The sequence below is a fragment of the Melanerpes formicivorus genome, unplaced genomic scaffold (genome assembly GCF_026170545.1).
Source record: "Melanerpes formicivorus ecotype bairdi unplaced genomic scaffold, bMelFor1.0.p_v2 SCAF_15, whole genome shotgun sequence".
In the NCBI taxonomy this organism is placed as follows: domain Eukaryota; kingdom Metazoa; phylum Chordata; class Aves; order Piciformes; family Picidae; genus Melanerpes; species Melanerpes formicivorus.
In genome coordinates, this window is record NW_027142367.1 from 884,768 (window position 1) to 911,805 (window position 27,038).

General features: G+C 40.1%; 1 protein-coding gene across 4 annotated transcripts in view; it reads right to left on the reverse strand.

The window, feature by feature from the left end:
* Positions 1-6,129: 6,129 nt before the first annotated feature.
* The window catches only part of PTPN3 (protein tyrosine phosphatase non-receptor type 3), a 201,666-nt gene continuing 180,757 nt past the window's right edge, over positions 6,130-27,038 (reverse strand). For all 4 annotated transcript variants that reach the window (XM_068147430.1, XM_068147429.1, XM_068147431.1 and 1 more), the window contains 4 exons: positions 25,932-26,060; positions 17,203-17,348; positions 16,410-16,545; positions 6,130-11,709 (listed from right to left, as the gene is read on the reverse strand). In XM_068147430.1, coding sequence (XP_068003531.1) covers positions 11,632-11,709; positions 16,410-16,545; positions 17,203-17,348; positions 25,932-26,060 — 489 coding nt within the window. In that variant the 3' untranslated portion in view covers positions 6,130-11,631. The remainder of the gene's footprint in view (positions 11,710-16,409; positions 16,546-17,202; positions 17,349-25,931; positions 26,061-27,038) is intronic.

A 27,038-nucleotide genomic window follows, 5' to 3' on the forward strand; every position in this document is an offset into this window, starting at 1 on the left:
CTAAACAATCCCATTGGAAAGATAATGGACTTAAACTATTCCAAATATCTCTCTCTTTTCACTTCTTTGGCTCTGGCTGATGCTTCTCCTGGCTTTACTGACCTTGACTGCTTTGCTTTTGTTGTGACTGTATCACAACTCAGGCTCAGGGGAGACCTTCTTGCTCTCTACAACTACCTGAAGGGAGGTTGTAGCCAGGTGGGGGTTGGTCTCTTCTCCCAGGCAACCAGCACCAGAACAAGAATACACAGTCTCAAGCCACACCAGGGGAGGTTTAGGCTGGAGGTTAGGAAGAAGTTCTACACAGAGAGTGATTGCCCATTGGAATGGGCTGCCCGAGGAGGTGGTGGAGTCACCATCACAGGAGATGTTCAGGAGGAGACTTGATAGGGTGCTTGGTTGCATGGTTTAGTTGATTAGGTGGTGTTGGATGATAAGTTGGACACGATGATCTTGAAGGTCTCTTCCAACCTGGTTCGGTTCGGTTCGGTTCCATTCCATTCCATTCCATTCCATTCCATTCCATTCCATTCCATTCCATTCCATTCCATTCCATTCCATTCCATTCCATTCCATTCCATTCCATTCTATTCTTCCCTCCCCTCCTCCCCAAACAGGGAATACAAGAAAGTTAGAGAGATCCTTCCATTAGAAGAGTAGATTTTTATTTTTCCAAATTAATTTTGTTTTTTGGTATGAGCTTTCTAAACAACTCATGCAGTTCTATCAAGATCATGTTTCCATGAAATTATAGTACCAGACTGAGAATATTGTTTTGTTGGTTTTTTGGCCCTGGGTTACAATTCTCTTTCTAGAAAGGGCTTTGCAGCATGTGGGCTTCCTCTCAAGGCTTCTTCCTTGCTCGTTTATACTTCAATAGCCCAGGCTCCAGACAATGTTGTTCCCTTTGCACTTGGACACTTCATAAACTCAGCTTTTACGGCTCAAATTCTGCTCAAGTTGGTTGTAGCATTGCTGTTTAATACCTTCATTGATAATCTGGATGAGGGGATTGAGTCAGTCATCAGTAAATCTGCAGATGACACCAAGTTGGGAGCAGGAGTTGATCAGTTAGAGGGTAGAAGGGCTCTGCAGAGGGACCTTGCCAGGCTGGGCAGAGGGGAAGAGTCCAACATGATGGCATTCAACAAGTCCAAGTGCCGGGTGCTGCACTTTGGCCACAACCCCATGCAGTGCTACAGACTGGAGACAGAGTGGCTGGGGAGCTGCCAGGCAGAAAGGGACCTGGAGGTACTGATTGACAGCTGACTGAACATGAGCCAGCAGTGTGCCCAGGTGGCCAAGAAGGTCAATGGCATCCTGGACTGCATCAAGAACAGTGTGGCCAGCAGGAGCAGCAGGGAAGTCATTGTGCTCCTGTACTCAGCACTGGTTAGGCCACATCTTGAGTCCTGTGTCCAGTTCTGGGCCCCTCAATTTAAGAAGGACATTGAGACTCTTGACCGTGTCCAGAGAAGGGCAACGAGGCTGGGGAGAAGCCTTGAGCACAAGTCCTGTGAGGAGAGGCTGAGGGAGCTGAGGTTGTTTAGCCTGGAGAATAGGAGGCTCAAGGGAGTCCTTATTGCTCTCTACAACTACCTGAAGGGTGGTTGTAGGCAGGTGGGGGTTGGTCTCTTCTCTCTAGCAACCAGCACCAGAACAAGGGGACAGTCTCAAGCTGTGCCAGGGGAAGTTTAGGCTCGAGGTGAGGAGAAAGTTCTTCACAGAGAGAGTTGTTAGCCATTGGAATGTGCTGCCCAGGGAGGTGGTGGAGTTACCATTGCTGGAGGTGTTCAAGAGGGGATTGGACATGGCACTTGGTGCCACGGTTTAGTAGTCATGAGGTCTGTGGTGACAGGTTGGACTTGATGATCTTTGAGGTCTTTTCCAACTTTATTGATTCTATGATTGCTATTGAGCAGTTATTAAAACAGAGTACATTCACTTCTTTCCATACTTAGCCTGACTAGAAGAATGTCACACACCTACTCCTTTATATACCACTGTTTGGTTCATTATACATGTCTAAATAGTTTTGTCCCTGCTCTGAACTAGTTTGAATGCCTTTTGGTAGTAGGATCGCATTTGATAGCTAATTTGCACATCATCAAGTGCCCTAATTGCATCAGATTCTAAACATTAACAATAATTCATTTGCTCAGGGACACAAAACGTGACATGCAGGTCAGTCTTTTTAAATATATGCTAAATGCAATCCTGGCTGCATATTCTCTGCCATCAAAACTCCCTTAAAAGGAAATTGTTTTCCTAAGTCATTAGCCTTAAAAAATGTCCTCTGTCTACATAACTTTGTAATGGCAAATAAGGAAACAGTTTACACAGTAATAAAGCCAGCAAAATTCAGTGTTAATTGAACAAATAAATCTATGCATGTATTACAGGAATCTGCAAAACCAAGCACTGCGCATATCAGTAATAAATCCAGTTTATATACATTTTTCATTTCTCCCCCAATATTTTTAATCAAGTTTTTACTATGGTACAGTAGGAAAAAAAAACCCACTCCTTATTTATACATGATTTATATTACCTTTATTACTGTCTTCATTTTAGTCTACCCTTCTTTTAATTCTGTTTACATCAAACTGAATTTATGCCTTCCCTGTTCTTTTTGGAGCTACTTTTGTTATTAGTTTACATGTTCTATTTTATATACACATACATCTCTCTCTCTCTCTATCTCTCCACCCCCTTCATAGAGAGTCAGGATTTGAAAGCAATGCCATTGAAGCAAGTCTTTAAGACTCCTCTTGCAATCGCAGTTGTTCAAGTGGGGTTTCTTAGTTACAAAGCTCAGGATCTCCAAACTATTTTCCCTGTCTTCAGTAAGGCTGCTCACTGATGTAATTAATTGAGACAATCACCTTGTACATAAACTGCTGCAAGTCAAATATTCCCAAGACTCTGTGGCTTACGTGGCTGCTTTACCTCTTCAGCAAGCTATTTATGACAGAATTATCCACTGTGCCTATATGGAGCAGACACTCTCCATACATGTTTGCTTAGATAAAATTCAAGCTGCAGCCATGTGTGATAAAAAGGAATAAAAAGGGACATTCATTCCTTCTGCAATTCTTAATCTCTTATTGAAAAAAGCCATGGTAAAACCATATAGCCAAAAATGCTTTATTTCACCATCAGTCATATAACAAATAAACATAAAATGGTGGCTGTGGTATTTTTGTTCAAAACAGTTCCAAAATCCAAGAAATCTATACTGAAAATATTAACCAATACTTTCTTACTATAAAAATAGTAATAATAATAATAATAATAATAATAATAATAATAATAATAATAATAATGAAAAAATACATTCAAGAGGTGTCTACATTTTTAAACGTTAAATTAAGCTTTATCAACATCAATTTACATTCCAAAAGATATTAAAAGTACAGCTTAGGATGCAAAATAAACTCTTTCCTTACCTTGTGAATACATCAGATACATTCTTTAACTTGTGTAATGCACTGGCACCTGAGACCTCAGAAGGAACTACAGAGTGCTACAGAAGCCAGAGTCACTGAACAGCTACTGTCTTCCAAGCGTCTTGTACGTCGCTGACAAAAACACTAGCTGAATGTGTATGAAAACACAAACTTAGTGACTCAAATGCTGGACTCTTTTGCAAAGCCTGCAAAATAACCCCCAAACTTTGGGTTTCCCAACTGTTATGTAATTTATTCCTGTAGTATTAAGCACATTCCTGTATCGATTACAGTGGTCAGTTTGAATCAGTCATTGCTTCTGAGGGACGTCCGGCAGATTTTCGCAGCTTCTATAGGACTGTAGGACTGTCCCTATTATTTATCTTGTACTTCCTTATTAAGGTTACACAGTCACATGTGAAAACCTAAATAAATTATGCTTAGTAATCATTGGAATATAAACACTGGTACCTCTAATTTATTTTGCAAAATCTGCATTTGAAACATATTTACATTTATGAACATATTGTGAGCATATTCTCCACTAATACCTACAGGCAGTAATTGAGTTTGTATTAAAACTAGGAAAGCAGCAATTACACCAGATTTTCACTCATGTATGTGAAGCTATGAATTAGAATAGCTCTAACTGCTATCGTGCTAGCCTGCTGCTGCATTGAAATAAATGCAGCCCAAGAAAACGAACACTGCTGATCTGACCTTTTATTTTTTCCCCTGCAGTGAAGGTAGGGCTTGACCGTTATTGCAATCTCACATACACACACTTGATTGTACTTTAAACTAGGCTGCTCAGGTTAGGGAATACAAGCACAAACCCACTAAGATCAATACAGACTGCTGACTGAGTAGGCTTTCAGTCTTTTCCGTAAGGCAGGAAGTCCTTTCCCCTGAACCAGGATTGCAACTAACCCTTTGCAAGCAAGTAAAGAAATTAATTGGGTGGTTAGGTCAGCATTGACATTTCTGTGCTTTAGCAGCCATACTGCTTGCTAGTTGAGAAGTGGTTTGGTTTATGACTACATGAGATCATGAGATGCAGTCACAGCATAGAAGATACCCACTTTTGGTGGCTTGCCTTATTTTCTTTACAGAAAACCTAATTTTCTTCCTTGTAAAAGGTGTAAGAGTGTTTTGTAGATGTTGGCAACCAGTCTTTCCTTACTTGAAGAGTCAGATTTTATTTATTCATTTAAATTTTTAAAAAGCCTAAATTCTAGCTCAGCACAAGATTTCATGATGCTTGGGAAAGCAAGCTCCAAAGACTTCCTGCTTACAAAACAGGTATTCTGCAGCAGGCTGATAGAAATATGATGTTAAAGTGGTTTCAGTTGGTAACTGACTTTGAATGGAATGGAATGGAATGGTATGGAATGGAATGGAATAGGATAGGACAGGACAGGACAGGATAGGATAGGATAGAACAGAATTAACCAGGTTGGAAGAGACCTTTGAGATCATTGAGTCCAACCTATCATCCAACACAATCTAATCAACTAATTCACGGCACCAAGCACCCCATCCAGTCTCTTCCTAAACACCTCCAGTGATGGTGACTCCACCACCTCCCTGGGCAGTCTATTCCAATGGCTAATCACTCTTTCTATGAAGAACTTCTTCCTAACATCCATCCTAAACCTCCCCATGTGCAGCTTGAGATAGGATAGGATAGGATAGGATAGGATAGGATAGGATAGGATAGGATAGGATAGGATAGGATAGGAGTTAACCAGGTTGGAAAAGACCTTTGAGATCATCTAATGGAATGAAGTGCCGAGTGCTGCACTTTGGCTACGGCAATCCCATGCAGAGCTACAGGCTGGGGTCGGAGTGGCTGGAGAGCTCCCAAACAGAGAGGGACCTGGGTGTGCTGATCGACAGCCACCTGAATATGAGCCAGCAGTGTGCCCAGGTGGCCAGGAGGGCCAATGGCATCCTGGCCTGCATTAGGAATAGTGTGGCCAGCAGGAGCAGGGAGGTCATAGTGCCCCTGTACTCTGCTTTGGTTAGGCCACACCCTGAGTACTGTGTCCAGTTCTGGGCCCCTCAGTTTAAGAAGGACATTGAAACACTTGAACGTGTCCAGAGAAGGGCAACAAGCCTGGGGAGAGGCCTCGAGCACAAGCCCTATGAGGAGAGGCTGAGGGAGCTGGGATTGTTTAGCCTGGAGAAGAGGAGGCTCAGGGGTGACCTCATTGCCCTCTACAACTATCTGAAAGGTGCTTGTAGCCAGGAAGGGGTTGGCCTCTTCTCCCAGGTAACCAGCACCAGAACAAGGGGACACAGTCTCAAGCTGCGCCAGGGGAAGTTTAGACTCGAGGTGAGGAGGAAGTTCTTCACCGAGCGAGTCATTCGTCATTGGAACAGGTTGCCCAGGGAGGTGGTTGAGTCATCGGCCCTGGAGGCATTCAAGAGGAGATTGGACAAGGCACTTGGTGCCATGGTCTAGTCGTGGAGTCTGTGTTGATAGGTTGGACTTGATGATCCTCGAGGTCCTTTCCAACCTAAGTTATTAAAAAAAAAAAAAAAAAAAAAAGAATAGATCTAGAAAAACATCTGTTTCTTCTTACCCTGCATGGCAACCTCCTTAGCTACTCAGCCACATTTAGGTTCCATTTACATCTCAGAAAGAGACACCAAAGGTAAATGGCCCAAAACAATATTTGAAAGGAACTTTTGTGGTTTTGTTTAATGTTACTCACAAGCACAAAGCAGTAAACGAGGAAAAAAAGTGCAACTTAAAATTATTTTCTATGTAATTTTGACAAAAAATTAAATCCCACTAACAGTAGGGCTCTTTATTAAGGAAATTGCTCCAAGAGAGATCATGCATTCGAGACACAGAAAAATGTTCCACTAAGTGAAAAAACCCTTGCATTTCCTACCCATACCTTGTCTGTTAAAACCATTTTCATCCTTTTCTAGAATAAAGCCCAGATCATATCTGTTCTCAACAAAACACTTCCTACATGCTTTTCAAAATATCTGTATAATTTTTACCACTGCCAACAGCACTGTTTAAATTCCTCAGACAGCAGCTCAGTTCAGGCTGCTCTGAACACCACATTGCATCTTCAGCAGGTATAAGTAACATCTTGTCCCAAGCAATACTACATTACTTGTCCTGTTTATCACAAAGCCAGTTTTACAGTTGTGGAAAACCTCAGTGTTTTAACAAGGTAAACTAATGACAGCTCAGGAAAAGCCATCATGAAAGAAAACAGAAGCTTAGCAACTAACAGTAACCTGAACTGCGTCACTAGTGTCTACTACAATCCATGCTTTAATATGCTAAATAAGAACTTCATTTGAGTTTCAAAAATCTGAGCACAGTTCAAAACACCACATAAGCTAAGACTCTTCTCCAAGTCACCTATCCAAATAGTGTGCAACAACATTAGAAGAGTCAGAAAAGGCATGTTCTCGTCTCAATTCCCAAAGTTCCCTCTTAGGATGAATTGGTCTAAAAAATAGCTATTAGTTTCCTAACTGCAGCCAAAACCAGACAGTGTCACTAGTCCACACAATTTGCTTTTCCCATGATATTCCTGGTCCTCAACATGCTCTTTATATCAGTGGTCAAGCCAGACCACTACTGTCACAGGGTTCTTAGAGCTGACAAAAGGGCAACTCTATCAATGTCATGCAGTGCTTCTTCCTTACCATTCTTTGAAACTTACTTATTTCTAATACGACAAATTTCTGTGGTTCTGAACACTCCTGTTTGAAGCTTGTACAGCTGCTGAACAGCTGGTACATTAAATATGCTAAAGTACACTAAAATTAAATCATATTGCATTAAATATATTTAAACCATTAACATAATGCTATTGTTAAAACAGACAGCTGAGATGGCTTAACACTATCAGTGTCAGAACTTAAATGCAACAGAATCCATTAATCAAAACATTATGCTTTATATAATGAATTAATCATTCACCTGGCTTTCAACTGCCTTTGAACAAAGTATTCCATGACACAACTTTACTTACTGTATAGTTTAAATTAATAAAATGCTTTTAACCAAGTAGACTAATTGCAGATTACCCACTGAAATACAAATATTCCTCTGAGTGTGTTCCTTCTCAAGAAGGCTTTATGTCAGCATGTACAATAAACTTGCACTTATATGCTCCATCTCAGTCTATAACGATAAAGCCATTATCAGTGAAATAACTATGGTTAAATCTTAACTGACTGAATATGAACCATGTGTATTTGTTTTCAGCATTTCCAATCAGTGCGCCACTAATGCATTGCTCTGACACAGAAGAGCACAATCTCCAGGGAAGAAATATATGCTGTAAACCAGTATCCTATTATGCTTGTAATGAAGCAAATGTGTAGTTCAGAACTACAGTTTCTCTGAAATGCAAATTTAACAACATTATTGCATAGTAGAAAAACATAAGGGGGGGGGGGGGGAGAGAAACAACTGTTAAAAAATTGAGTGTATAGAAAGAACTATTGCTGAATTCTTAGGTACAGTTTGCATATAGCTTAGGACCAAAAACCCTGAGACAGGATTATTGAAAGTAAACCCCACAACTACATTGTTTTTTGTGGTGTTTTGGGTTGGTTTTGTGTGTGTGCGTTTTGGGGTGTTATTTTTGTGGGGTTTTGGGTGTTTTTCTAAAGCATCACCACTTTTCAAGGCTTGGTTGCATTTTAATTATTCACATTTCATACATCCTTTCACACAACAGGCATCCATAGTTTATGGCACCATTTTTCTTATTTCCAATCATGATAAGCTCTGTTGCTCCCACGTTCGCCTCAGAAGTGTATCCCCTGTGATATCTCTGAAGACATTCTGAGTAGGCATTTCAGTTATTTCCATATCAAATAGAAAGACACTTAGTAAAAAACTGTGTAATTCTGAAGAACAAATGCTAGTTTATTTCACAGTGATTTCAAAGGCTTATTACTCCCTCTTCATCCATTTCCATGCTAGAAATTTTGAAGACTGATTGTCATAATTATGCAAGGACAGGGAAACTGTTGAAGATTATACAGAATATTGACTTCACAGCACTTTCTGCTATTTGCCAATTGCTTGACAGCCAAAATGTTTAGTGTTAAGAGTTTTAACTTCTACCCCCCTCCAAATAAAATAAACATAATAATAAAATAATAATAATCAACTCTCTTTCCTTTTAATTTCCAAAGTCTTGTGGAAATAAAAGCCAGGATTAAGAAGTTGCTTTCATAACTATGCTTTCATTTCAAGATCAGATCTAAGGCATACATCATTCAGTGCAAAGTCACCCCACAACAGAGAGAGAAGATAAAACCCCCTTCATTCTCCTCTGTGGACCCTACAGGTACATGTGCAAAACCCAGCAAGACTGAAATAAAGATGGACACAGTGTACAAGGTACTTGTGCAGTTAATATTTTCTTCCAACATTTTACCAAAACCCAAAAGTTTAAACAACAAAAATAATCAAATCTTACACAGCTGACTATTTTTACAGCTCTGAGTAGTGTCCCAGTGGCCAGCAATCTTAAAGAAGTTATTAAAATCCAAGTAAGATTTCACAAATAATATTACCAAAACCATCTGTGTTTCCCGGAACAAGAGCAGCATTTGTTGTCACAATATGGCCATTAGCATTTATACACACATGTACTAATGTAAGTCAAGCCTATATTGTGTGTCTTGGGACTGACCTTACAGAAGGAATAAAATTACAGTGTTTTGCTAACTATACATTCAACGTGAAGAAACATAAATAGTGATAGGAACACAGCTATAACCTTGAACACAAATAAACCATAAATTCCATCAAGTACTTCCGTGCAAGAAATGGATGTCACAAGAGATGCTCTAAATACTTCTACTGTTTATTTTCTTGCTTTTTTTCCCCTCCTTGCCAACTGCAAGGGATAACTTTGAGACCTGGGCACAACAAAATGTACAAAAAAGGGAAAAAAAAAAAAAAAGAAATAAAATGGAACCAAAAGGCACATATACATAACAAAAGGGATTCTTCTGTTAACCACCCATTAGGCAACAGGTTCTTTAGTGCTCACTACTTCTGCACTTGTAAAACACTTTTCCATGTGCATTTTTCAAAACAAGATTCCTGAGCAACATGGGCATGTCCAGTATCAATTTTGCACATGGAGTGACAGAAAGGTTGAGTGACCCAATGCAGTTCAGAGTGAGCTAAAGTTAGTCTTGCCTTCCAAACTGTGCCAAATTAAGCAAGAGGATAATGATCCAACACACTACAAAAACTTCAGAGAAAGTAAAATCTGGAATGCAGCATATGAGTGAGCACAAACCTATTAACCCCTCAACTTGACAAAGCCAAGAAGTTTTCCATGTTGCCAATTACTTTCTGTGTTCCAGTTAAAACTTTTCTGATGAATAAATACAGAGTAGGCATCCTCTTTACCTACAACTAATAATGTACTCTTGAAGAAAGGACCAAACCTACAGAAGACAAGAGTCAGCAATTTAGCACACCCTACATTCACTGTTCAGCTGTCTCCTGGAGAACAAACATAACCTTCTGGTAGCATGAAAGATGTATATTGTACAGATGTGGCAGTTTCCACAATGAAACTCCAGATATAATTGGTAATATGCATAATAAAAACCATAATTCTAAAATATATCTGAATATGTGTGTCTGTGTATATATATATATACACACATGTATATATATATATATATATATATATATATATATATATATATATATATATACAGAAAATTATCTCATCCTTTGTACAGCTATAAACATCAGGCTGACATGGTCCATAAATTTTTTTCTCCTCTTTAGGACTAATCTTTTAAATAACAGAGTTTTAAAAAGTCCCTTAGATTTTATGTTTTTTTTCCCTAAACACTATTCAAAACTGAAGAACCATACAAATCATCATACAAATGCGGTTATATTAATAGTTCAGAAAGTCCAATTCTCCCATTTGAAATGAAATGGAGACCAGTGTACCTCAGGGTAAGTAATTCATCAACAAACAAATTCATTTTCTCTTTCCATGCAAATCTTCATATGAATTTATCTGCGTTTCCACAGAGCAACAAATACACTAAATTTGCAAAACTCTTGCAAAAGGGAGTTGCATTTCACTGGATAAAAGTGATTTCTGCTGAAGAGCAGCAAGTCAACACTGGCAGTATCTGTGCCCTTGTAAGCTTCACACCTTGAATTAGCAGCAACATATTTGATGGGTTCAGTAGTAATTTTCAGTATTGGATTACACTTCTTTGCATATACAGTAAGTCAAAAGTGTAGTACTTGTGCGCAATATTAACCCACATTTACACCTGAAAACTCATAAATACACATGGAAATGAAGGTGACAGAGAATCAAATATGATTTTAAGTTAAAACATTTTCAGTCCACGCATAGAACAGCAGTGAAAAACAGGTATAAAGGGGATGGACAGCAGAAAATGAATGAGTACAATAAGTAAAGCTGTAAGAAGCAGGCCACTGTTAAAAGGGCAAGTTGTAACTGCAATAGGTCAACAAAAGGTGTATGCAGACTGCACAAACTGCATAAATTCTTAAATGCAGCATTGTTTTACACATCCCATACAACAGATGTGACTTTGTTAAGAATCCTGTTAGAGCAGCTGGTAAACATACTAGTAGACAAATGGCAAATGAATATGTACTTTCTCCAGCTTTTAAAGTACAGTAGCTCTTTAAAGCTCTTCATCAGACTTTTAGAAGCCAAGGTTACATTTCCATGAGAAATGCACGTTTCTGAATAAGAGTGTTACAAATATTCACCTTCCATGAACTTTCATCTATACCTTCTGAAGCTGAATCCTTTCAGTACTAGGAGTTTCCTTTTCTATTTCAAAGGAAACACAAGGACCTCTGTAACTTACAAAGGGAGGGTGTTTTAAGGCAGTAAAAGATATGTGTTAGAAGTTTCCATGACTCTCTATAGTTGTCTATGTGAATAAAGCGTATTACACACAACTGCTCTCATACATTTATGTGACTGTTACACTGCACAGGATTTAACAATCTTGAGAAATTTAAAGTGCCACAATTCAAATGTGCTTATCTGTCTTTTCATGGGCTTCTAGTCCATTTCAGGTGCTTTCAGAAACAAGCCCTTGCTTTATTTAAAGAGCAGTCTTCATAAGGGGAGAAAATTCATCCTTCACTGTTGTGCTAACTGGAATCCAGTGGTCGAACCAATTCTTCTTTGTAAACACGAAGAATAGCTTCACAAACAAATTTGTATTGACTCTGTATAAGAAAAATAAACAAACAAACAAACAAACGTTTGTGGATGACCATTAGCTCAAACTCCTGATTATACAGCAGTATGGAATAGGACTAACACTGCTCCCTTTTCTCCTGGAAAGGAGACACTAAGGTCGAAGGAGAAAATCCAAGTTTCCTGGCTGCATTCACAGTAAACAAAAATAACATTTACTCTTCTTTGAAGGACAACCATTAAAGATCACACACCAAGGAAAACACATTCCCTAAATTTAGAAGAACACATAGGAATAGGAAATTTGTATGAGTTTTTGACTACCTTTAACTAGTTATTTACATTCTTTATAATCTCATCTATTTTATAAGACATCTGATTATTAGAAGTATTCTAACCTTGCCAGTTCTGCAGTTACATTTTAGTTGCTCTGTTTTAAGTTACATCACCAAAACTAGGTTTAAAGTTACCATATAGGATATATAGGTCCAACTGCCTTGCTAAAACCCTTTTGGTTTTCTTAAACCACCTACAGTACTGCAGAATATGGATTCACTTTCTTTTCAATTTATGATCAGGCCACACGCCTCCTTTTGTAACAGAATGGGATCAAGAGCTTTGGAATGAGTATTTCTGAAGAGCAGCAGCCATGTTAATTCTTCTGTCACCCAACATTCTGTGCTCCTTTAGCTCATACAAAGTCTTCAGAAATTAGATTAGTATTCCTTTTCTGAATTATACTATTGCAAAGCCTATTTCTTTCATGATCTTGTGATGTACTTATTTGTTAAAAGCAGTTAGCCTGTGAGCCTGTTTTGAAAAGTGATACAAGGAGACATTAGCAATAGGACTAGTGCAGAACAAAAAATCCATGTATGCTGAATGAACTTTGTTGACTAACAATCTCAGAACCACAAGAAGATGGAAGGGTAAAAGAACTTACAAAGCACCCAGCATAATTCCCCTCTTCTTCAAAAGTACTTATCACTATTATCAAAACACACAAATTAACACCGATAGGATAGGATAGGATAGGATAGGATAGGATAGGATAGGATAGGATAGGATAGGATAGGATAGGATAGGATAGGATAGGATAGGATTGAATTGAATTAACCAGGTTGGAAAAGATCTTTGAGATCATCAAGTCCAACCCATCATCCAACACCATTTAATCAACTAAACCATGGCACCAAGCACCCCATCCAGTCTCTTCCTACACACCTCCCGTGATGGTGACTCCACCACCTCCCTGGGCAGCCCATTCCAGTGGCCAATCTCTCTTTCTATGAAGAACTTCTTCCTAACATCCAGCCTAAACCTCCCCTGGCACAGCTTGAGCTTTATCCAAAGCTCTGTGTCATATACTCATAGAAGTACAGCTTCACTTTTTCTAAATACTTTTTACGTATTTGAATTGTTCTCCCAGCTCCCCTGTATGTCAGCTCTCCTCAACTCTCTAGGAGCACCTGGAAACACTCTCCAATATCCAAAATGACAGCTATAAAAAAAACCCACTTGAACTGTGAAAGACCTTAGGTTGCATTTAAAAAATTGCAGTTAGGAATGCTACCCTTGTCTATAACTTGAAATACATTTTCTCTTAAGTACAGAAAGTCTTAAGGGAAACTGGAAATTAATTTTCTGCATATCTATTTTCCTGCCTTTTCTTTCAACCTTTCAATTACTCCCACCTTCAGTATCACTCTTTGTCCCTATTTCTTAATTACCTTGACTTTTCATTGTTATTGTCACTTGCCTGTTTCTACTACCTGAAAAAGCCAAATGTGATGCTCAGTTCTCTGTTCAATACCTCTGTTCACTTGTGTGATCAAGCTGCTGAACAAATAAGAATGAGCACTTCAGAGATGCTTTCTCTGACTCAGACTACTTGTTTTCTTTGCTCTTATCTGTTGCATGTATTCTTACTGCTCTCTCAGCTGATAACTAATTCTATTATGTAAGTCCTAAAGTATGGCTTTATGTATTGTTTAGCATCTCTAATTTCTCCTCAATGGAATATAATGGTTTAGTTGTTTTTTTTTCCCAAAAAACTGAAAGGCCATACAGTTACACAACTTTTGTTGTAGCTTTATTACTTGGGTTGAAACTTTTGTTTTCTTGCTCATGATGACCAAATTACAGGCATTTTGAGAAACTACAGCTTTTATGGGATTAACTGCAGACACTAAACTGACCAGTTAATAACTCTGATGAGTCTATTCATACTTAAGGAGTATGCCCTGTCTGATAGCAACCCACAACATCCATCTGGGTGCATGCATCATCTTAGAACTGGAGTACACACAATTCCCACAGGGCAGCTGAACAAGCTTCAGGCAAGGCTATTACAACTGAACAATGCCTAATGACTTATCCCAGAAGCCCTAAGCTGAATAGCAAATAGCAGCAGGGCTGGCTGGAATACAGGCATGAGAACGTGATAGAGCACTCAGAATATATCAAAATGCTGTCATGCAGCTTTTTTGGTACTCTGGTTTCTCAAAACTGAGTGCTTGCTTCTGTGTCTCATTTAAAGCACGGTTCTGCTTACTGGCTTTTCACAAGGGTATCTGCATACTTTGGAAATAACAAGTGAACTTAGTTTCAAAGTATTGCTGCTACAGATCATCCCTCTCCTGACTGTGCTGATAGAAAACTGTGGAACACAGGAAGCAAGGTAAGGAATCCTATTTTACATAATCAGTTTTCTACACTGGGGGTTTGATTGTCAGTGTATTTTTTGCTACTAGCCATATTCTTCAGTTACATCAAACTGTAGAGTGCAAGGACAATTCCTGATGATTTGCATTTTAACAGGAGGGATACAGCCTCCTGGCAAGCTGAAGTTCACTTCAGGCTTTCATGTCTGGTTCTTGAAGATGACCACCTCTAGAAACTTTAAGCCTGGAACTGCTTGGTTCATTTTAGAAACTAAGGGGCATAGACAAGTACAACTCCCAAAATCAGCATTCATATTTCTCATCTCATTACATCCTTTCTCATAAGCTCAGCTTCCATTTGCTGTGAGAAGCAGGCAGGGGACTGTTCAGACAACTCCCTCCTCAACCATATAGTTTAATGCACTTCCAGAGACTGCACTTACACAGCAGCAAACATCAGTCCCAGCAATATGCTTGAACAATCTCTGTTCACAGAGCAGTAATGTTATACAAGCAACCATAATTCCTGATACTTTCATACCCTTTCATAAAGCAAGAGATCTCCCCAGTCTAGTAAATGATAATGCAGTCATTAACCTGCAGTCATTAACCTGTAGTCATTAACCTGTTAGCAAACAGAATTTGTCTTCTCAAGCTGCATTCTTCCTTCCCTTGGTCAAATGGAAATCAAGGCATTTTCTTTTGAAGATGAGAGACAGAAATGTCCAACTTAACTGTTGACTTTGTAGATCTAAACCCTTTTACTTCCATTTTTACTGAACATTAAGCTGTCTGAGATAATGTATACTGAATACTCTGTCATGCAGCCTCTACTCAAGAAAGCAAAGCCTCCCAAGCCTTCATCCTTGGTCAGTAATTTGTTCAAAGCTGACACAAAATTGCTCTCATGGTCTTAAATTGTCTTTGATCAACTTTGATCTTAAAATCATTGTCTACTTCCATATTCTACTTATTGGTAACAGTTAACCTTTCCTGAATTTACCTCCTGCTCTTTGTTTTCACAGATTGGAGTAGTGACACGATTAAGCAGAATACAAATATTGTTCCCATTGAATTTCCCCTCCTAAAGTGGCCTCTGGTTAATTCTATTCTATTCTATTCTATTCTATTCTATTCTATTCTATTCTATTCTATTCTATTCTATCCTATCCTATCCTATCCTATCCTATCCTATCCTATCCTATCCTATCCTATCCTATCCAAAAAACACTTCCTATCTTCAAATGATACCACAAAAGTTTAATAACTTCTTATAAGGTTCCCTGCTAGAATGAAAAGCAAAAAATCATTCTAGCTTCTTGCAGAGAATTTAGGCAAAGGGCCATGGTTTGTGTAAGTCTGCCTGCAATGTATAGAAATAAAATAAAAATCAAGGTAAGAAATATTTACAAAAAATTTAAATACACATCTAACAAGCAAAGCAGCCTTTGCTACCACACTGTGTTATGCTAAATGTAGGAAGCATAAAATATAATGGCAACTGCAAAGGCAATGATATGGGCTGCTTTCCTGGTAAGGAGATTAGCCTCCCTATGAGGAGAGGCTGAGACACCTGGGGCTGTTTAGTCTGGAGAAGAGAAGACTGAGAGGGGATTTAATAAATGTCTATGAATATCTGAGGGCTGTCAAGAGGGAGGGGACAGGCTCTGCTCACTGGTGCCCTGGGATAGGGCAAGGGGCAATGGGTAGAAACTACAGCACAGGAGGTTCCACTTCAACACGAGGAGGAACTTCACTGTGAGGTTCACAGAGCCTTGGAACAGGCTGCCCAGATTGGTTGTGGAGTCTCCTTCCCTGGAGACTTTCCAGACCCATCTGGATGTGTTCCTGTGTGACCTGTGCTGGATTCTATGGTACTGCTCTGGCAGGGGGGGTGGACCCGCTGATCTTTGAAGGCCCCTTCCAACCCCTAACATCCAGTGATCCTGTGAACTGAAGACTTGTACAATTAGATAATTTTAAAAGATATAAAATCCTGGATCCTTTTTAAAACTAGGCAAGTGCAGTACACATACAGAAAATGAGGCTTCCGCTCCATCACTTACTGATGTTTGCACCATCATAGCTCGCTGGTCTCGCATTTTCCGCACAATGTCCAGAGGATAAACGGGTTGGTTGTTTTCAATTAAGCACATGGCCGTCTCCATAGTGACCAACACACCGGTGCGACCGATGCCAGCGCTGTGGAATGGGACAGAAAAACAGGCTTTACATGGTGTGTGTGCAGGGCACCAGATTCATATCACAAGCCTAATACTAGAATGCTCAATAGCCTTAAGACCTTAGTAAAATTAGAACTCTGTGTGAAGCATATTTTTAAAGCAGATTCAAGAATATTTCCTGCCAACTATTATTTTTTTTTTCTATTTTTAATAAACCCCCCCTAAAATATCACTTAAAGTAAATGGATTTTTAACAGTTAGGACTGCTTACAAATCTAAATGTACTGGTTTAGTATTTTTGACTAAAAAAAGGCAAGAGCTAATTGCCTGCTTTTTACAGGCACTTGAACAGCAGAAAAAAAATCCCCACCCCTTTGTGGTGCCACTCAAAATGAAGTTACAACAGTGACAGAAGATAAAAATGGAGAACAACTTATATTGTGAATTGTCACCTCTGTGATAACTACATGACTATGCCATTTCACCAAAAGGTTGCAGGAGAAAGGGAAAGAAAAGAAACCCATCGTTTATATACAACACCAGGCTTCTGCTTTCCGCAGCGAATGCTGGTACTGCACAGCTTAACGTTTTTATGTCATGTAAGGAATCAAGCAAATGTTCATCCTAAGGCTAAAGCAAATCTATAATTAAAAAAATAAAATTAAAACGTATGTACCTGCAGTGAACAAGGACTGGCTTGTTCTCTACTCTCTTTGGTCTCATACTTGTCACAAACTCCAGGAAGTCCATGGAGTCATCAGGAACACCATGATCTGGCCAAGCAACATACTGGAGATGGGTGACGGTGTGCTGCTGCCCTGTCTAAAATACAAACAAGTTTTGGAAAAGTGTTCAGTGTTATGGCTCCTGTATTGATGTGCACTAGATATCAGTCATGCTTTTCACACTAAGTACACTCTGCAGATACAGAATAAGGAATAAACTAGGTTGGAAGAGACCTTTGAGATCATCAAGTCCAACCTATCACCCAATACCATCTAATCAACTCAATCATGGCACCAAGCACCCCATCCAGTCTCTTCTTAAACAATTCCAGTGATGGTGACTCCACCACCTCCCTGGGCAGCACATTCCAATGTCCAATCTCTCTTTCTTGGAAGAATTTCTTCCTAACATCCAGCCTAAACCTCCCCTGGTGCAGCTTGAGACTGTGTCCTCTTGTTCTGGTGCTGGGTGCCTGGGAGAAGAGACCAACCCCCACCTGGCTACAACCTCCCTTCAGGGAGTTGTAGACAGCAAGAAGGTCTCCCCTGAGCGTCCTCTTCTCCAGGCTAAGACCCCATCTGGGATTTCCACAAAATAACCTTTTTCTGCTCATCTTTGCTACCATTATGTAGTTGAGCTTTACCAAATGATTGCACTTAATTTTTTCCTGAAATGCCATAGACTGAAAAAAACTATGACTAGAAAATGTCATTAAAAAGTCCTCTTTTGCAAATCTATGTGTGCTTAACCAGAACCTCTTCAAAAGAAATGAGGTAACATAGCAATTATATGCAACAGTTTGAACTGATTCTCGAAAACCAGAAGCATCTGAATGACACCGTTCAGGTGAAACAAAGACTTGATTCATTCTAAAATTATCTGAGTATCCAGTCACCTTCCATGTGTGTCAAGAGCTTCAAGCCATGCATAGCAGCTAAGTGCCAGCAGCACAACCAAGGATCCCCAACAGTGATCTGTAGCATCAAAAGCCATTTTACAAGCTCAGAAGAGTTAATTTTTACTTACTAGTAATTTGGGCTCAAAATTAGCAAGTTGCATAGTTTGGGTTTTTTTTATAACAGCTCATAGACATTAAGCATAACATGCATGTTACATAAGACTTATTCAAAGGTAAGAATGCACTGTAATACCATGCATTTAGTCCTCAGATGATGTTTCTTGTGTGATTGTCTTAATTTTCTGCTGCGTGCCCTATTAGAATATAGAATAAACCAGGTTGGAAGAGACCTTCAAGATCATAGTGTCCAACCCTTCAACCAATCCAACCCACCTAAACAACTAACCCATGACACCAAGCACCCCATCAAGTCTCCTCCTGAAAACCTCCAATGATGGCAACTCCACCACCTCCCCAGGCAGCCCACTCCAATGGGCAATCACTCTCTCTGTATGGAACTTCTTCCTAACATCCAACCTAAACCTCCCCTGGCGCAGCCTGAGACTGTGTCATCTTGTTCTGGTACTGGCTGCCTGGGAGACCAATAGATTTGTTAATTGCCACAGGTATCATAAAATCATAGAATCAATAAGGTTGGAAGAGATCTCAAAGATCATCAAGTCCAACCTGTCATCCAACACCTCATGACTACTTAACCATGGCACTGTTTGCCACATCCAATCCCCTCTTGACCACCTCCAGGGATGGTGACTCCACCACCTCCCTGGGCAGCCCATTCCAATGGCTAACAACTCTCTCTGTGAAGAACTTTCTCCTCACCTCGAGCCTAAACTTCCCCTGGCACAGCTTGAGACTGTGTATGAGGTATGCCTCAAGTGTCAGTATATTTTGCTAGTTATTTATGTTTTGACCAAATAATTTTTCATTCTTTTTGTTGAGCTCCAATTTGATTCTTTTTGTTGATCCAAACTGACCATTACATCACTCGCTTTTAAAAATGCACAACTATCTGGGGTCAGAGGGGCTGGAGAGTGGCCAGGAGGAAAGGGACCTGGGGGTACTGGTTGATAGTAGGCTGAACATGAGCCAGCAGTGTGCCCAGGTGGACAAGGTGGCCAATGGTATCCTGGTCTGTATCAGGAACAGGGTGGCCAGCAGGAGCAGGGAAGTCATTGTGCCCCTGTACTCAGCTGTGGTCGGGCCATACCTTAAGTCCTGTGTCCAGTTCTGGGCCCCTCAGTTTAGGAAAGATGTTGACTTGCTTGAACATGTCCAGAGAAGGGCAGCAAAGCTGGGGAGGGGTTTGGAGCAACAGCCCTATGAGGAGCAGCTGAAGGAGCTGGCGTTACTTAGCCTGGAGAAGAGAAGGCTCAGGGGAGACCTTCTTGATGTCTACAACTACCTGAAGGGAGGTTGTAGACAGGTGGGAGCTGGTCTCTTCTCCCAGGCAACCTGTGATAGAACAAGAGGACACAGTCTCAAGCTGCACCAGGGGAGGTTTAGGCTGGATGTTAGGAAGAAATTCTTCCCAGAAAGAGAGATTGGACATTGGAATGTGCTGCCCAGGGAGGTGGTGGAGTCACTATCACTGAAAGAGTTTAAAAAGAGACTTGATGAGGCACTTGGTGCCATGGTTGAGTTGATTAGATGGTGTTGGATGATAGGGTGGAGTTGATGATCTCAAATGTCTTTTCCGGTCTGGTCTGGTCTGGTCTATTCTATTCTATTCTATTCTATTCTATTCTATTCTATTCTATTCTATTCTCCTCTCCTAAAATGCTTCTTATTGATTAATAAAAGAATCATGTGTTCATCAGAAAAACAACACATGCAGCTTACTAGGGTAATACCCATACAGAAAGCAGGAAATTTAGGCTTGAAAGGTCAACATTAATTTTGACTTTTCTCACAATCCAAACAATTAGTTTTGCATTTCACCTTTTCATTTAATGTTGGTTTTGGTCTTGGTTATAATACAATCTTCTATCAAAAAAAAAAAAAACAGAGAAGAAAGAAAATAAATTTCACCACATGGAATTACACTAATGTTAAAATGGTCCTATAAGTGATATCTTCTAAAGCAAGAAAAGGTATGCTCTTTGTTAATGAACTTCACAAATAAAACCTTGAATGCTGAAACTCAGTGAGCTGTGTTAAAGCCTAGTTTCTGTATAGTAGATACCTTGTCAGTGCCATTTGGCATCTCTTTGGACCACTGTTTTCACTTCATTATGCTTCCGTACAGAGGTTTAAAAAATACAGAGTCTAATTTCTGTTTGTAGCAGAAAGTGTTGGCAGTACACTCATTTGCATTGCTGCCTTTGTTTCACCTAATATCAATTTAGCAGTCACTAGAAGGCCTTACATGCTGGCCATTCATAAACAGAAAAGACACCAGTCACTGGAGGTCTTTAGGAGGAGACTTGATGGGGTGCTTGGTGCCATGGTTTAGTTGATTAGATGGTGTTGGGTGATAGGTTGGATGCGATGATCTTGAAGGTCTCTTCCAACCTGGTCCATTCCATTCCATTCCATTCCATTCCATTCCATTCCATTCCATTCCATTCCATTCCATTCCATTCCATATCTTGCAATTTTACCTCCTCTCTTCAGCAAAGGGCAATATTCTTCCTTTGCAAAATGAATTAATGCTTTGAATTGCTGCATAAATTGATTTTTTTCTCTCTTCAAACCACCCTTCTTCCATCACTAAGACACTGAAGTGCTGGAGTGGTTCCATGGTTCCAGAGCAGGGCAACAAAACTTTTGAAGGGTATAGAGAATAAGTTTTATGAGAAGGGCCTGAAGGAACAATGATTGTTTAGTCTGCAGAAGAGGAGGCTGAAGGGAGACCTCATTGCTCTCAACCTGAAAGAAGGTTGGAGTGATGTGGGAGTTGGTCTCTTCTCAGGTGATAGAATGAGATAAATGGCCTGAAATTGTGCCAGGGAAGGTTTAGATTGAATATTAGGAAAAATTTCTTTGCTGCAGAAGTGGTCAGGCATTGGAATAAGCTGCTCAGGGAAGTGGTGGAGCCACGATCCCTGGATGTGTTCAAGAAACATGCGGACATGGCAATTCAGAACAGGGTTTAATAGCTATGGTGAGACCACCATGGATTGATGGTTGGACTCCATCTTTGAGATCTCTTCCAACTGAAACAATTCTATTACTCTATGATCATTGTAACATCCATGGAAAGAGATAGCTTTTAAAGTGAAAAGTAGCTTATCTCCCCAAATCACTCTATTGGTATTGTCATTGTCTGCACAATTGTGCAGACAACAGTCCACATTATGGCACAAGCAGTCACCTCAATTACCTTGTCCTGGGAGCACTATGAAGAGAGGCTGAAAGAATTTGGGCTCTTCAGCATGGAGAAGAGAGGGCTATGGGGAGACCTTATGGCTACATTTCAATGAGCAAAAGGGACCTACAGGAAAGCTGGAGGAGGACAGTTTAGAAGGGCATGTAGTGACAGGATGAGGGGCAACAAAAAAGCAGGATAGATTTGGGTTGGACATGAGGAGGAAATTCTTTAAAATGAGAGTGGTGAAATACTGGAACAGGTTGCTCAGGGATGGGTTTGAGGCCCTATCCATGGAGACATTCAAGATCAGACTCAATGTGACCCTGGGCAGCCTGATCTAGTTGGATATGTCTCTGCTCACTGCAGGGGGTTGGACAAAATGACTTTTGAGGGTCCCTTCCAACGTGATGTGATCTGAGAATCTGTCCATTTTGCACTCACACTACACAATTTTTCCTTTGGTCTGTTTGTTCTGGTCCTTAAAGTGTTCTGAAGCACAACCCCATGCAGTGCTACAGGCTGGGGTTGAAGTGGCTGGAGAGCTGCCAAACAGAAAAGGACCTGGGGATACTGATTGACAGCCAGCTGAACATGAGTCAGCAGGGTGCCCAAGTGGCCAAGAAGGCCAGTGGCATCCTGGCCTGCATCAAGAATAGTGTGGCCAGGACATTGAGACTCTAGAACATGTCCAGAGAAGGGCAATGAGGCTGGGGAGACACCTCAAGCACAAGACCTACAAGGGGAGGCTGAGGGAGCTGGGGTTGGTTAGCCTGGAGAAGAGGAGGCTCAGCAGAGACCTTATTGCTGTCTACAACTCCTGGCTGTAGCCAGGAGGGGGTTGGTCTCTTCTCCAAGGCAACCAGCACCAGAACAAGAGGACACAGCCTCAAGCTGCACCGGGGAAGTTTAGGCTCAAGGTGAGAAGAAAGCTCTTCCCAGAGAGAGTTGTTAGCCATCGGAATGTGCTGCCCAGGGAGGTGGTGGAGTCACCGTCCCTGGAAGTGTTCAAGAGGGGACTGGATGTGGCACTTGGTGCCATGGTCTAGTAGTCATGAGGTGTTGGGTGACAGGTTGGACTTGATGATCTTTGAGGTCTTGATTCTAAATATGAAAAAAACTCACTCCTCGACCACAAAACCCCCAAACTTATTTGATTTTCTTTCATTTTGCTGCAAGACAGCATTCAGTCTTGGTCTTGGGAAAAAAAAAAAAAAGCAGGAAATGAATCCTTATTTCATTTCATGAAGCTTAGAAATGTTATAAATATTTCACACAGTTGTAGTGATTTGATTATTTTCAGTCAGAGGTAAAGAAGCACTGAGTTAAAATGCATCAGAAAAATCTTGAAAAGTTTCTTCTTCCTCAAGTGCTCTGATCTAATATAAACAAAAGTCCATGAGTACCATTTCACAAACTGCTCTTTTGAGCTATTTCCCCCTAAAGGCAGACTTGAAATCTGTGCAACTTAATTCACAGGAAACTCTTCCACAAATATTTGATCTCTGTTGGAAAAAACATCTCTTGTGAGTTTGGAAGGTATATCCATCTTACTTGTGACCATTTGAGGCTGTGCCTTTAAGAAAGGGACAGTGCTAGGACACTCGGGCTGAATGTTTTGGTGAAGACAATGAAAACATTGATGTTCTAAATGAATTTTATTGGTAGATTGGTAGAATGCCGTTTTAAGTTTTAGTGCAGCTGGAATTTTTTCTCAGTTCGTTCCTTTCCTTCGCCCTTCCAGCTTGGCTGCTTCTGGGCTCCTAGCCAGAGTGACCTTGGATAACAGATAAGAAACTAATCCTACTAACAGGCCTACTAGAATTCTTCTTTCTTAATAACTGCCTTTTTCACTCTTTCTAACCCTCTTCGGGAAAAAAGGGAAGTAGGGGGAGAGAAGGGGGTACGGGGGGGAACCCTCCTCTGTCCGGAGGAGGGAGTTTTGTTCCTGTATTCTTGGTTTTTTTTTCCCTTGCTGTATATTTCTGTACATATATTGTAAATATTGTATATCTAACCTGCCTTTCCACATTGCTTGTAAAATACAGCATTCCTTCCGCTTCTCCGGCTGAGTTAGCTGTGGTTTTTTTCCCTTTGTGGGGGAGAGAAAGCTAGGCCTTCTCTCTCAACCCACCACATTACTACTAAAAGACACTTGTCTTCAAAAAGACCAGTCCAGTGATGCTCACAATTAGTTCAAGGAATTAATGAAAACCCATTTGGAACTCAAATTACTTTTTATGCATTCTTTAAAGAACACAACAGTATCTGGGAGAGGTACTGAGTGTTTCAGAGAGGAGCTCTGCTGTGCTTTAACAAGCTATAAAGGTTTTTATTTCCATCTGAAATTTCAAATGCACATGTCATTTTTCCTGTATGAACAGCTCAATGTTGAGTCATCTTTTGAGTAGTCACTTCAAGTGTATGATTAAATTTGACTTTAGTTAAACTTGCCCTTAATTAAAAATCAAACCAAAAAAAGCCCGTAACAAACAAAACCACCAACAAAATCAACCAAACAAAAAAACCCACAAAAACCCCACAAACCCAAAACTCCTGAAAGTAATCTTGACCTCACCACAACAAACACACATCCATATAGAACTACCTCTACTATGCTTTTGTCCAACCTAGATGAAATCTATGCAAGCATACACCTTGACATTAGCAATGATGTTCTCACCTGAGAGCTATCACAAGACAATTCACACAGTTGAAGATCCTTTCACATCTGTTAAGATGCCCATAAAGGCACACTATATTCTCACACAATATGTGTATCAAAAAATTAACAACTGACCCATTTTCATTAGGATTTTGACTTACTAAATTGTAGCAAATAGACATCTAAAGTGAAAAGCCACTGAACACTGTCACCAGTGAATTTACTCAAAAATATGCACCAGTTTGGTAAGTACTAAGCAATTACAAGTATTTGAAAAGAGTAAATTAATATTTACACGAATCATTAGCTAACCAAAGTTAATTGGCAATCAAGTAATCTGAGTGACAGGGACTAGAATTTGTTTACATAAACTCAGCAGAACTGTTTTAATGAGGTTAAGTTTTTCTCTGCTGACATTCAAGTTCATTATCTGACTTAACTGGCTGAAAAACAGAAGCAGAAATCATGCTGCACATTGACTAGATAGTTTCCCCTACCTGTACACCATCTTAACTGAAATACTTAAGTACTGGCCTCTCACATGTCTATGACTACAAAGGAAATCTTAACCATGTGAAATACATCTGGAGGCACTGTCAAGTGCTAGATTCAGTTACAAATTTATGAGACTAAAGGATTAGTCACCTTGCTGTAAAAACATCAATTAAATGTTAGATTTTAAACCAGGTTATTTCATTTTTCTTACTACTAGCAATTCTAGTAACAGTAAAATCTACTTAACTGTATAGAAGTTTAAAAGATTGACCAGTACTGGAACTGTGGAACTGTAAATTAGCATTTGGTCAGTACAAAGTGATTTCTTACACGTGTCTTATGATACAATAAACCCTTTATCTTTTCACAAAGTACTTATAACTGTAGAATTTTGAGAAAGAGGTGAAGACAGAAGTGCATGAGAAATGCGAGACAACTTACAAACAAAAGCCAAACTTCATGCCCTGTGTTCAGGCTGTGGAAAGTCTAGATGTGATCTGAACACATGCTTCACAACAAGCTGATATGTAAGAAGATCTCCATCTATTTACAGCACAATTTACTATAGAACTTCAAAAAGTATGTTTTTTGAACAAGCTCTAAAGAAATAGTCATACTATGGGCCTTGAGTACTGTGTTCAGTTCTGGGCCCCTCAGTTTAGGAAAGATGTTGACTTGCTTGAACGTGTCCAGAGAAGGGCAACAAAGCTGGGAAGGGGTTTGGAGCACAAATCCTATGAGGAGTAGCTGAGGGAGCTGGCGTTGCTTAGCCTGGAGAAGAGGACGCTCAGGGGAGACCTTCTTGCTGTCTACAACTCCCTGAAGGGAGGTTGTAGCCAGGTGGGGGTTGGTCTCTTCTCCCAGGCAAACAGCACCAGAACAAGAGGACACAGTCTCAAGATGTGCCAGGTGAGGCTTAGGCTGGATGTTAGGAAGAAATTCTTCCCAGAAAGAGAGATTGGCCATTGGAATGTGCTGCCCAGGGAGGTGATGGAGTCACTATCACTGGAAGTGTTTAAAAAGAGACTTGATGAGGCACTTGGTGCCATGGTTTAGTTGATTAGATGGTGTTGTGTGGTAGGTTGGACCTGATGATCCCAAAGGTCTTTTCCAACCTGGTTTGTTCTGTATATAATATATACATATTCTTTTACAAAATCATGTGTGTATATAAACACATACGTGTGTATACTGACAGAGATGTTCATGCTCAGGTACAGAGTCTGTACCTACCTATCTCGACATGTATTCATTCAGCTTGTTTGGGGGTAACTAAAGATAACAGACATTTACCTCAACATTTGTAATCACCATTTCTCTAACAACATAAGCAATTGTGCAATCTTCAGAGTGGCATCTGACACGAAATCTGCCATATTCCATTGCATCTGGTGGATCAGGCCAATACTGATGGCATTTGGTCTGCAAAGAAAAATCAGCATACATCAAGATCGTATACAACCACTATTATAGCCAAGCCACTATTATAGCCAATCTCTCCTCCTATAGGTCAGGGAATTCAAGGAGTGATATAAAAATCTGTTCTGGTTTGTCAGTGAGGTGTTTATATCTGAATTTGAAAATGACATAACAAAGTATGCTAAATTCTCTATAAACTTTTGCTTTAGTAATTTATAATAGGAATTCAGGTAAATTGGATGCAAGATGCTTTCTGTCTTGTACTTATCTGCAATTGCTAAAATGACTTCTCAAGGCACAATGTAGGAGGAGGAATGGATGGGTTTATTCCACTTTAAGAAAAGTGTAGGGGGCAAATTTATAGCTAAATTCAGGCACCTAATGGCTGATTATAGTGAAGACAGAGCCACACTTTTTTTCAAAGTGAACAACAAAAGAACATGAGGCAACTGAAAAGATGATGCAAAAAGGGAGAACAATTCTGTGAGGATGGCCTAGCACAGAAACAACATGCCTAGGAGATGGTGGAATCTGCATCCATGGAAATTAATCAAAGCTTAACTGATGTTACACTGTGCAACCTGTACGAGGTTCAAAGCTGTCTCTGCTTTGAGCATAGAGGAGTTGACCAGATGTCTCCACAGGTACCTTCAAACTTGACTTATTCTTAGATCCTAAAGCTAGATCATGCTGCAATGCAAAAAGTATTGCAAACCAGCCTATCCCCCCCTATTCCAGCACTGTAGTCTCATGGCAGAGAGAAAGAGCAAGGCAGGCTCCATTTCTGAAGACCCTAAGAGTTAACTCATTCTGCACTGAGAGAGGGAGCAGGAAAAGGAATACTCAATACCACTTTCATCCCTTAACACATCCTCCAGAAGTTCAGTGTGCCTGATACTTGCCTGGCTGCTTCCATAAGAATGGCTTCTCTTCTCTTCCTGAAAGCAAGTAGTAAAGGTAATGAAGTCACCCTAGCAACTT